Source organism: Chrysochloris asiatica, unplaced genomic scaffold (assembly GCF_000296735.1).
Source record: "Chrysochloris asiatica unplaced genomic scaffold, ChrAsi1.0 scaffold00073, whole genome shotgun sequence".
Classification (NCBI taxonomy): domain Eukaryota; kingdom Metazoa; phylum Chordata; class Mammalia; order Afrosoricida; family Chrysochloridae; genus Chrysochloris; species Chrysochloris asiatica.
The window spans coordinates 3,871,582-3,883,456 of record NW_006408591.1 but is presented as its reverse complement, the minus strand read 5'-3'; the positions used below and the strand labels follow the sequence as shown (position 1 = coordinate 3,883,456).

General features: G+C 43.3%; 1 protein-coding gene across 1 annotated transcript in view; it reads left to right on the top strand.

The window, feature by feature from the left end:
• The first annotated feature begins 6,233 nt into the window (after positions 1–6,233).
• C1QTNF2 (C1q and tumor necrosis factor related protein 2) overlaps positions 6,234–11,875 on the top strand; it is a 29,514-nt gene continuing 23,872 nt past the window's right edge. Inside the window, exon 1 of the mRNA XM_006864925.1 lies at positions 6,234–6,368. Coding sequence (XP_006864987.1) covers positions 6,234–6,368 — 135 coding nt within the window. The remainder of the gene's footprint in view (positions 6,369–11,875) is intronic.

The following is an 11,875-nucleotide window of genomic DNA, read 5'->3' as shown; positions in this document are numbered from 1 at the left end:
CTAACACTATAGTTCAAATGAATCAATTCTTCTCCAGTCTTTCTTATGCACAGTCCAATTTTTACATACATATGAAGCGATTGAAGATACCATGGCTTCGGTCAGGCACACCTTAGTCCTCAAAGTAATATTTTTGCTCTTTAACAATTTAAATTGGACAAAATTTCCCAATGCATTATGTCCTTTAATGTTGTGATGCTACTTTCATTAATGCTGATTGTGGATCCAAGTAAATCGAATTCCTTGACAGCCTCAATCCTTTCTCTGTTTAGCATGATGTTCTTTATTGGTCTTGGTCCAGTTGTGAAGATTTCTGTTCTTTCCTGTATCTCCCTCTTTTCTTCCTTCATAACTCTTACCACAATTTGAGCTATCTGTTTCTTTGAATGCTAGTTTAACACCCCACAGAAGCTGGGACCTTGTCTTCATTAATGTGACCTCATTGTCAATCAGAGTGCCTCAGGCATTGTAGCTGTTCAATATTTAATCAATTGATTAATTTGAAAGTTGACTGCAGGATCTAAGTGGGGGGTTGGAAGTGAAAAGAAAGAGAAAGGCAATACTAGAAAGGCAGTCCTCTGGATTTCTTACTTGTCTTGATCTACACTCATCTCCCTTCTGTGACTCACACTCACAGCAACCCTATAGGACAAAGTAGAACTGCTACAGCGTTTCCAAGACTGTACATCTTTAAGAAAGCAGACCACCACATCTTTCTCCCATGCAGGGGCCAGTGAGCTCAAACTACCTTTTGGTCTCTAGGATTGGTGTCAGTCGAAACCAACTCAACAGCAACAGATTTTTTTGTTGAAGTTTTTTAAAGTAATAGTAAAATGATGCATCAATTAGGGTTGAGGTGAAGATACAGAAACCCTTAATAGTAAGCAGACATAAATTCAATAAAGGGAATCAGTGCACAGAGAATCACTGCAGAGCAAAGACCCCCAGAACCACATTCATTACTCACCCTTGAAGAGAACTACTGCTTCTACCACACTCAGGGAGCTGGAAGGTCAGGAAGCCACTGGTCCAATTTCTGATTACAGACACATATCGTCTAAAGTATAATCTGGAGACCAGAAAAGATTGCCAGATTTTTAGAGCCCCTCTACTCCTTCCAGATCCCTAAAAAAAAAAAAAAACTCACTTCCAATGAACTGATTCTGACTTAAAGCGACCCTTACAGGATTTCTGAGTGTAAATCTTTACAAGAGCAGACAGTCTCATCTTTCTCCCTTGGAGGGCTGGTGAGTTTGAATCACTGACTTTGCTGCTAGCAGCCTAACACCTAACCACAGTATGTACCAACAAACTGAATTTCTCCCAGACTGTTGCCTTCCCCCTACTTAACTCAGTTATGAATCCATGCCTTACAGAAGTACACCTAACTTACAATGGGGAACCCCATTAGCAAAGAGCCTGGGAAATAAATATTTGGACTTCCAACCTTTGTAGTATAGGCAGGTACATCCAAGAAGGTTTGAACAGATGTGGAACTAGGCACTCTACTACATCTGGCACTTGACTAACCCTGCTGAATTCTAACTGTCTGTGGCCATCGATGTCATATGCCAGTCTCTTGTTCAATGCTGGGCATGTTCTCTAAATATGAATGTAAAGCGAATTGATCTGAATCAAAGGGTCAAATCCACCTCATTTCTTTGTTGTACATTTCTTATGGCATTTATTATTAAGTTTTGTCTCTTAAAGCAATCTGTGTTGTTATTCATTTTCCCCACTGGACTAGAAGTTCATATTCTTGTTCCAACAGTCAAGACAGGTGATGAATGTTTGTAAATGGAACAGAAGACATCAATGAGCTATGGAGAGGAGGTTCTGAACCCCCTTCTAGCTTGAGTAGCTCCTGCAGCTCTTGGAATAGTCATTTAATGAGCATTTTGATTGCTTACTATCCAAAGTCATCACCACGACAAGAACCCATATGATACAGGGATCAGAGAGCTCTCCCTGCTAAGCTTCCAATATTGGAAGTCTCAGGTCTCCTCTAGAAGATTGACAAGCACCTGTCCCTGTTCATTCATTCAGTCAGTAGACATTTGTTAAATGCTTACTAGTGTCATGTATGGAACCATTGCCTTTTCCTACATCTTTTATGAACTATTTCCTCACCAAAGACCTGTAGTAGCCTTACACGGTTTCCATGTCTGTAGAAGGGAACCACATGGGTAACATTTAAAGATAAGATTTATAGCCTCGGAAACCCTATATAGGGTCGCTATGAGTTTGAACCGACTTGATAGCCAATCACCATCATCACCACTGTAGTGAAATGAATTCCTTTACGTGGTATTTTGCCTTGGTTCTTTGGGGGGAAAAAGCTTAAGAATTTGTCCCCTAAACCCTGAGGAATTAATCACTTTTGCTCTAGTTTTCTACACAGAAGTTTACTTTCATCCAGGTTGATTGAAATTTCCTGGGTAACTTGCAAATGACTTGGTTTGATACTTTTTCTCTGTGCCTGGACTGCAGCCTGTCCTGTGATTGGTACTCACCTTGCAGGAATTGGCTAATAGCTTATGTAAATACGGTGAGTTATAGCCCAATTGCACCTACCAAACAAATGGAGTGTCTGGCTTATGGAGAGGGGATTGGTCAGCTTGTGGCCTTGTTAGAGGGCCATGCCTTCAAATTGAGGAGGTATGTATAGATACAGCAGCTTGCCCTACAGAGGTTTTTCAGACAGAAAGAAGCAACAAAAAAGGCAGAAGGAAGAAAGCAGCAAGAAGTAGAAAGAGAGGAGACAAGGAATCCCCTAAAAGAGCTTTAACATTGGCTAAGGGCTTTGGTAGCATAGTGGTTACGAATCGGGCTGTGAACCTTAAGGTCAGCGGTTCGAAACTACCAGCCGCTCCGCGGGAGAAAGATGAGGCTTTCTACTCCTGTAAAGATTTACACCCTCGGAAACCCTGTACAGGGTCGCTATGGGTCAAAAAAACTGACTCAACGGCACTTAACAACAACAAAGGGCTTTACCACTGAAAACAGCAATAGGCCTGGAAGGGGCTTAGCAGCAGAGTTGGTTGTGATGGACAGCAGGGCTTTAGAGGAGCCTGTCCTCAGGGGGCTGAGAGGAGCTAAGAGAACTGTTGAGCACTGGTGAAGGGATTTTGCCTACATGCTGCCTGATCCTGGTTCTAAGTTGTAACCTCTTGATCTTTATCTTGGTTTGCACCCTGTTCCTTAATTAACAGTTTTCTTAATGGTAAGTAGGGTCTGTGAATTCAATGTGGCCACTGCAATCAGTTATCAAACCCAAACAAATAGAGTTCCAAGTCAATTAATTAAAAGGTTGGAGAGTGGAGATATGCCTAACCTTCCCCTCATAGATACCAACCTTGGGCTGATCTTAATGTGCCTCATTCTCCCTAGTGAAGTTAAGACTCTGGTGATGCTACTACCACTGCCCCTACTATTACCAGAATTTTACACCAACTCTGGTGCCAGAGTGGCTTACTTGTTGTGCTGCTAACTGCAAGGTCAGCAGTTCAAATCCACCAGCCACTCCTCAAGAGACAGATGAGGCTTTCTTTTCCCATAAAGATTAACAACCTTGGAAACCCAGTACAGGGGAACTATGAGTCAGAACCGATTTGACAGCACATAGTAGCAGCAGCAACCTTAGGAGAGGGGCTTGCTTGGTTCCTTCTGATTTTAAATAGTCCATAGACATTCTAAGCAGGGTTTTCTCATGTTTTTCACAACTGAAAAATCTGGGAACAGATCAGAATCCCCCAGATGGGATGGTCAAGGGAGGCTCCTTTCCCAGCCATCTATGAAACAACACCCTAAACTTCATTGCACATGCTATCTTTCAGCCATTTTTAGAACTCATACCTCCCCTACACCCAGCCCAGTATCAGTTATCCCTTAGGACCAGGTCTTCCCCCTGACCACACTCACTGTTTTCTCTTCTGTAACATTCATTACACTTGTAGGCACATGTGTCATTCCCACTAGACTCTTAAGTTTCATGAGGGCAGACACCAAGTCTATGTGGTTTATCTTTCTATATCTCCAGCATTAAGTCTGGGATTGACACATAACAAATGCTTATTACATAGTTGTTGAATGAATGTGGAGCTCCTTGACTCTCATCCTCAATATTGACTTAATATTAGCTATAATTCTCCACATATTCATTGGTTTACTGAACTCTGTGATGGGTGAGTGTCCCATCTTTTAGGGAAATTTAATATAATAATTATTCTCCCCACTTTCCAGTAAATGAAAAACCATTGGAGATTAACTGACTCTTCCAAGGTGATAGAACCAGCCTTAGAATTCTAATGTAACCCTGTATTAGAATTCTGACTACAAACCTTGTGTTAGAGACCAGTTGTTAACCAGATAGATACTCTATCAGCCAAGTCAAATACCGAGGCAAAGAGCTGTGGTAGGGAGAAGCAAAAGCCAGGCTTCTGGTGAATTTTCTTTCCTCTAGTGTCTGCTTGCTCCCTAAATAGGCTCACCTGTATGTTAGGGTTGCTGGAACTCTCAAGAAGGGCACACCTCCCTCAAAGACTTGAAGCTTGTCCAGAGAGTTTGTCAGGCCAACAAAGCCTTACCTTGTAGGGTCGAGGAAGATGAAGGCTGGAATAATAGAGCACTTGCCCACACCATTATGTCCCTATGTACTCACTTTGAGACAAAACCCACACTAAGGCACACACGCATGCGGAGAGTATGAGCCACTGCACACTTAAACATGCACAAACACAACCTTCATGACCATGTTGTTAGGTGTTCATCAATCCAGTTAGCTGTGACTCATGGCAACCTCATTCTATAACACACTGATACAACACCCCATCTTGCACCATCCTTACAATTGTTGCTGTTTGAGCCTACGTTGCAGCCGCTATGTTAATCCATGTCATTGAGGGTCTCCCTCCTTTTCACTTACCCTCTACTTTACAAGTATAGAGTCTTTGTCTAGTGATTGGACCTTCCTGACAACATGTCCAAAGTACATTAGATGAAGTCTTGCCATCCTTGCTTCTGAGAGACATTCTGACTGTACTTCCTCCAAGAAAGATTTGTTCATTCCTTTGGCAGTCCATGGTCTCTTTAATATTCTTCGCCAACACTACAATTTGAATGCATCAGTAATTCTTCTGTCTTCCATCACTGTTCTATTTTCATATCTATATGAACTTACACAAAATACAACTTACTTTCAATCTGGTCAGGCACACCTTAGTCATCAAAGCAATATTTTTGCATTTAGCATTTTAAAGAGATCCATTGCAGTAGATTTGCTCAATGGAATACACCGTTTGATATCTTGATTTAATGAACATACATACTAGTATGTGGTTATGCACCCGCTACATACTCAGCCACTATCATGTATAGCCAGAAAATATATTATACTTCAGTTACACAGCCTGCAGTCTTGGGCAAGTGAGTGTATGCGTCCATACAGGAGTCGTTATGCATGTTTACATTTATATACACCCACACCCCTAAATGTATACACAGTGATTCATAATCACTCTTCAGTACATGCATACTCAGTAGCAGAAGCATAGCTACAGAAATTGTGCTCCTGGAGGATTTAGGGAGGGTAACAAGTGTCCAGGGACAGTTTCTAAATTGCGCTCACTAACCCCCATTTCAGAGTCCTGGTGTGACAATGTAGGATAAGCAATGGACTGATAACTTCAAGGTGCACATTTCAAACCTACCAGCCGCTCCTTGGAAAGTCTATACAGGGTCTTTGTGAGTTGGAACCGACTCAATGGCACTTAACAACATCCCTCATTTCACCATCAGTAGGCATTTGAATAGCAACCATATCAGCAGAAAGGCCTCTATCCTCTTGCCGGGCAGCCTCAGTGAGGTGCATTTCTTATTTGTGGCCCTTGGAAATTTCATTCCCTCCTAATCTGGCACCCACTTGGACTTGCAGCCTCGGCAAGTGCTGCTCATCCTCATCCCCATCCGTGCCGCACATGAGGAAGGACAGTGGGCAATACCGGGTTAATGGCAAAGGCTCAGTGGCGCCCCCTTCAAGTGGCGCCCAGGGCGTGACCCTTCCTGTGCCTCTATCAGTGCCCAGGGAAATGTACTCTGTTAGAAACTGTCATGTTCACAGTTGTCCTCCGCGCGGGACGTTTTTTCCCAAACAGATGCCAAAGAGTAAGCTCCAGGGCCGGCGCCGCGCGCTCCTGGCGGAACACGTGACCGCCATCGCTCCCGCGGATGACGGGATGGGAAAACTATGCCTGGGCTCGAGCCGGGCCGAGCTGCTGCCGCTGTCACAAGAGGAGAGAGAGAGAGAAGCAGAGCGTCGCGGAGAATTCCGTTGTTCCAGACGCCCTTGGACGTGGCCTGCGTTGGCGAAGGTGAGTGTTGGGTACGCTGCCCGCAGAGTCCGCACCTCCACCGCCCGCCTAGGCTGGGCGCCCCCTCGGTGCGGGTAAGCACCTCTCCCCACTGCATTCCGCCCCACTCACATCACTTCCGACTCTCGACGGCTGCCTTACTTACGAATTATGACATTAATATTTATTGACTGCTTACGGTATGCCAGACTGTGCTCAGTGGCTTGCCTGTTACGATAGTAGTAATAGCTCTACCATTTATTGAGCACCTACTTTGTGCTAGGCGCTGCCAGCCCTTTATGTGCAATATTTCTTTTTTTCATGACGATTGATTATCTCTATGCAAAAAAGGAGTCCTGGTGTGACGCTGGATTGCAAGGTCGGTTTGAACCGCAACGTTGGTGATTCAAGCTCACCAACCGCTCCTCTGAAACTCTATACAGGGTCACTATGAGTCGGAACCAACTCCACAGCACAGAAGAAAAGTGGAACCAGGCTCAGAGACGTTAAAAACTTGCCTAGAGTTGCACAGCTATTGACAGATGGTAAAGGTTCTTGAACCCTGGTAGATGTGAATCCAAAACCCTACTTAGTAACCATTTGTTGTTGTTGTTAAGTGTCATCAAGTCGATTCCAACCCATAGCGACCCTGTATAGGGTTTCCAAGGAGCAGCTGGTGAGCTTGAACCACCGACCTTGCAGTTCAAACTGACTTTGCAGTCTGACGCATTAGCCCACAGCGCCACACCAGGATTAGGCAATGGCTCAAGAAGCCTTGGTGGCACTGCAGGGTAACCTCTGGGCTTCTCATTGTAAGGCTGGCAGTTCAAACCCACTGGCCGCTCCACTGGAGAACAATGAGGCTTTCTGCTCCAGTAAGTATTTACAGTCTCAGAAGTCCCACACATGGTTGCTATAGTTGGAATGGACTCGATGGCAGTTAAGGGGAGACCCTGTACCAGATCATTTTAGTACATTATTTCAAGTGTTCTTCACAATAGTCTTTAATTAAATACATCGTTGTTGTGGGCTGTCCATTTGAGCCTGACATATAGCAACACTCTGTGACAGTTTAGAATTGACTCAGAGGGTTTTCTAGGCTGTAATATTTATGAGATCAGATTGCCAGGTATTCTCGAACCTCAACCTTTGTGTTAGCAGCCAAGTGCTTAACCATGGTGCCACTTGTTGTAGAGATGATTAAACTGAGCTCAAATCACAACTCTCTTCATTAACCCTCCTCCCCAAACTCATAGTCTCTAGGGCTTGCCTCAAATTCTTTTGTTCTAGTTTTTTGAGCACAAGTGTGACTTCACCATTCGAGGATCTTATCTCAAAGGGGAGCTATTGCAGTAGCTCCTAGCACTGATCTCTTCCCTAACACCAGCAGTGTGATTCCCCTCATCTCTTTAACTTTAACCTTCCAAAGTTGTCTTTCCTTGAAGGGAAGGTCTCCTCCTTAATCTGACCATCTTCCCCAGATACCTTTTGTCCCTGTCATGCTGAACTAAGCAATAACAATAGTACGTCCTCATTAACCCAGAGTGATGGTTAGTTAACCAACTAGCTGCTGTCCAGTCAGTTCCAACTCAAGGTAAACCACTGTGTAGCAGAGGAGAACTGGGCTTCATTGGGTTTTCAACGGCTAATTTTTGCTAATTGATTGCCTGGCTTTTCTTCCAAGGTGCTTCTGATGGACTCAAACATAAAACCTTTGGAAGAAAATGGTTGGAAAATGGCTAGCAGCTGTTTGCTTTAATCAGGGACTCCAATGCTCAGAGTTATTTAAAATGTCCTCTCATGTCTTCCATTTCTGGCCACCATCCACGTCATCCCTCTTTAACATAGTCTGTTATTTGGTAATCAACTCATTACTCCTGCTTTATACTGCAAAGTCCTCAGGTCCCCCACACCTCTCAGAATATCTCAGCTGTCCTTCCTTCTGACACAATCAGCTCACCATGAAGTTTGTTTCATCCACAATGTCTGACTTTATCCCAACTTCGAGCTGGGAGGCCATCCTTGCCTGTCTTTCAATCCTTAAACCTCAGAGTAACTTTTGTTCCAAATGCTGTAAAACACAACATATGCTTATCTTAAGAAATGCAGACAGTACGAAAAGATGAAAGAGGAAAAGTAAGATTCCACACATCCCAATCCCTTATGAATATTTTATGTCCTTTCAGAATCTTCACACACACACATTTCTGATCGTTAATATAGATCTTATTTTAACTCAAAGGGCACCATGCACTGCATTCCATGCTGCAACTTGCTTTTTCTTTTTCTTACCCCTGTATCTTGTCCATTTTTCAACATTGCATATGTTGGTATTGTTAAGTACTACCGAGTCAGTTCTGACACATAGTGACCCTATATAGGGTTTCTGAGGAGTAGCTGGTGGTTCAAACCGACCTTACAGTCCAGTGCTTATCCTACAGTGCCACATATACAAATCTGCTTTATTCTTTATAAAGATATACTGTGTCATTGTATGAATGGATTATGATTTCATTCACAAGTCTGAGCTCACCTTTGAAACTTTGTTGTTGTTCAGCACCATCAAGTTGGTTACAACTCATAGCGAAATAGTGTTTCCAAGCAGCGGTTGGTGTATTTGAATTTTCAGTCTTGGGATTAGCAGGTCAGGGCTTATCCTATGGTGCTGCAGCAGGACCTTTGAAACTATTCTCCATCAAATATTGAGCTAAGTTCCCCGAGAAGCTATTTCTCTCTCTCTGTAAATGCCTCCATTCTTGACTTTCTTGCTAGTCTTTCTTTCCTCCTGACCTTGTTGATTGGACATAGATGGCTGCTCCTTCTTCCCAGTCTCTGCTGCTTCCTACCCTAGAATGTTCATCGTGTGGTAAAAGAGTTCCCCTGCACATCCACAGCTTTCCCCACTCCTTCCTCCAGATCAAAGGCCTGTGAAGTTCGCTCTTCCTCCATGAGATGAATACTTACATAAACCAGATTTCTGTAATCCAGTTCTACTCTAGGCTTCCTTTTGAAAGGAATTACAGGCAAAATCTTTTCTCAGAGCAGATAATCTTCTCCCTGGATTTGTGTACTTCAGTAAATGACATACTTGAATACAAGCTTAACCCAGAGATATTGGGGGTTTGGTACGAGACCACCACAGTAAAGCAAATATTGCAGTAACACACGAATTGTTTGGTTCTCCAGTGCATATAAAAGTTATTATTACATTATGTTGTTGTTGTTAAGTGCCATCGAGTCAGTTCCGACCCATAGCGACCCTGTACAGGGTTTCCGAGGGTGTAAATCTTTACGGGAGTAGAAAGCCTTATCTTTCTCCCGCGGAACGGCTGGTAGTTTCGAACCGCTGACCTTAAGGTTCGCAGCCCAAGTCGTAACCACTACGCTACATGACTATTAAGTGTGCAATAACATTATGAAAAAGTCTGAAGTATTGTGATAATTTCTAAAATGTCACACAGACATAAAGGGAGAATGTGTTGTTGGAAAATGGTTCTGATAGACTTGCTAGACAGGGTTGCCACAAACCTTCAATTTGTAAAAAAAAAGAGAGAGAGAGAGAAGTACAATAAAGTGAAACACAATGAAACGAAGTATGCCTGTAATACACCTACATACACACACACAGTGCTACCCTCTTTGTGCAACTCGTATACATGTGTCTTGTGACCACACAGAGGCACGGAAACAACAGGTCTGGGTTCCGCTCCACCTTTAACCTGGGAAAGATTATTTCAATTATCTGGCTCTGTGTTTGCATCTGTTCCATGGGGATAATATTACCAACCTATTAGACTGAGAGAAGAATTAAAGGAATGAATAAACATCAAAGCTTTAACATAAGAACACATAACATACATGGACAGTCATTACTCTTTTCCTCTAGAGCGGGAGTTGCAGACTCAGAGAGCAGGGGCTGGGCAGGGTTTATAAACGAGGAATGCAAAATGTTTAGAAGCGGTGAAGACTATGCACAGTGCAGTGTGAAGGCTCTGTCTCAAGGGGCCGCCTGATGGTGCACTGTGCCAATGCAGGCCCAGTACTGCCAGATCGATTCTCCAGGTTTTCAAGGAAGGCTGGAAATCTCATTTTAACATAAAATCTCCGAAGTTTTACATTGGTGAAATTTTCAAACTAAAAATGTTGTTTGAACCACAAGGTCCGTGGTTCAAACTCACCAGCTGCTCCTTGGAAACCTTATACTCAACATCACGAAACAAGTGTCCCATAGCTTTCAAATCCCTCTCAGTTACAGGCCCTTGCAATTGTAATCTTAGTAGAAAGCTGATCATCAAGTGACTAAACTAGAATTTTGTGACCTTGTTTAAAATAGGGCAAGAAAACCAGTTTCCAGTGTATTTAAACTCATAGTGACACTGTGTGCCAGAGTAGAACTGTGCCCCACAGGGCTTTCATGGCAGTGACATGTTGGAAGCAGACATGACTCCTTGAAGACCAGCAAACACTTGGGTGGACCCAGAAAAGTCAAGGAAAACTTAGCCTTAACTTCCTCACCCCTTCAAAGTGCAGAATTTGTCCGTCTCCAGCAGCTCCTAGGACTTCAAGCATGGTCCCTTTTATACCATTTCAAGGGAGCATCCCCATTTCTACCTTCCTTGTTTGTGGTCCTGGATGCTTCTTGGGAAAGCCTGTTATAAAGAGAAAGAAGAAGCAAGATTTGCTTTCTCGCCTGGTCTCATAGGTGTGCCAGGCTATACTCCCTGAGTATGACCATATGACTTCAGAGAATGGGACCGTATCTTTTCATCTCTAGTTCCCCTGTGTCTGGCCTGAAGGACAACACCATTTGTTGGACATCCATGTGTTAAGCCCATGTGGCCTTCACAAAACCTCATCACGTGATTAGATAAGCACTAGCCCTTTGCTTCATTACCTCTGCCTTGTGGAGCACAAACATGCCAGGTAGCTCTGAGGTAGGGGCCAAGGCTGTCTCCACCCCCCTCCTTCCTTCAGAAGGGAAGCTTTACTGGGAGGAGCCTCAGGTAAAATCTCATTTCATTTTGCGTTCTTGTTAAGCCTGTTACCATCATAGAAATGAGGACTCTATTTTTGTTTGAAGCTGACAGAAGCACAACTAGAAAAACTAGCTTAAGTAAAAAAGGAGAATTTATGGACTAGATGCAGGGAATTTAGGGATGGGATCCTCCTGAAATTCCACAAACACTCGTGGTAGGTCGTCATCCCTTAGTTCAACAGTATTGTTGTTAAGTACTGTTACATTGGTTCCAACTCACAGTCACTCTGTGTAAGGTTTCTGAGGAGCAGCTGATGGGTTTGAACTGCTGACCTTGTGGTTCACAATCCAGTGCAGATCCTACAACACAACACCTGAAGTAGGTAACAAAATTTTAAACAGGGCCTAAATTTTGTGTCATGGTTTGCTTTCAACATCTATTATCTTGATTGATTTTCAGAAGGAAAAAAATAACAACAAAAACAAGCCCACTGCCAGTGAGTCAATTCTCACTCAGAGTGACCCTGCATAGGGTTCCCGAGGCTGTAAATCT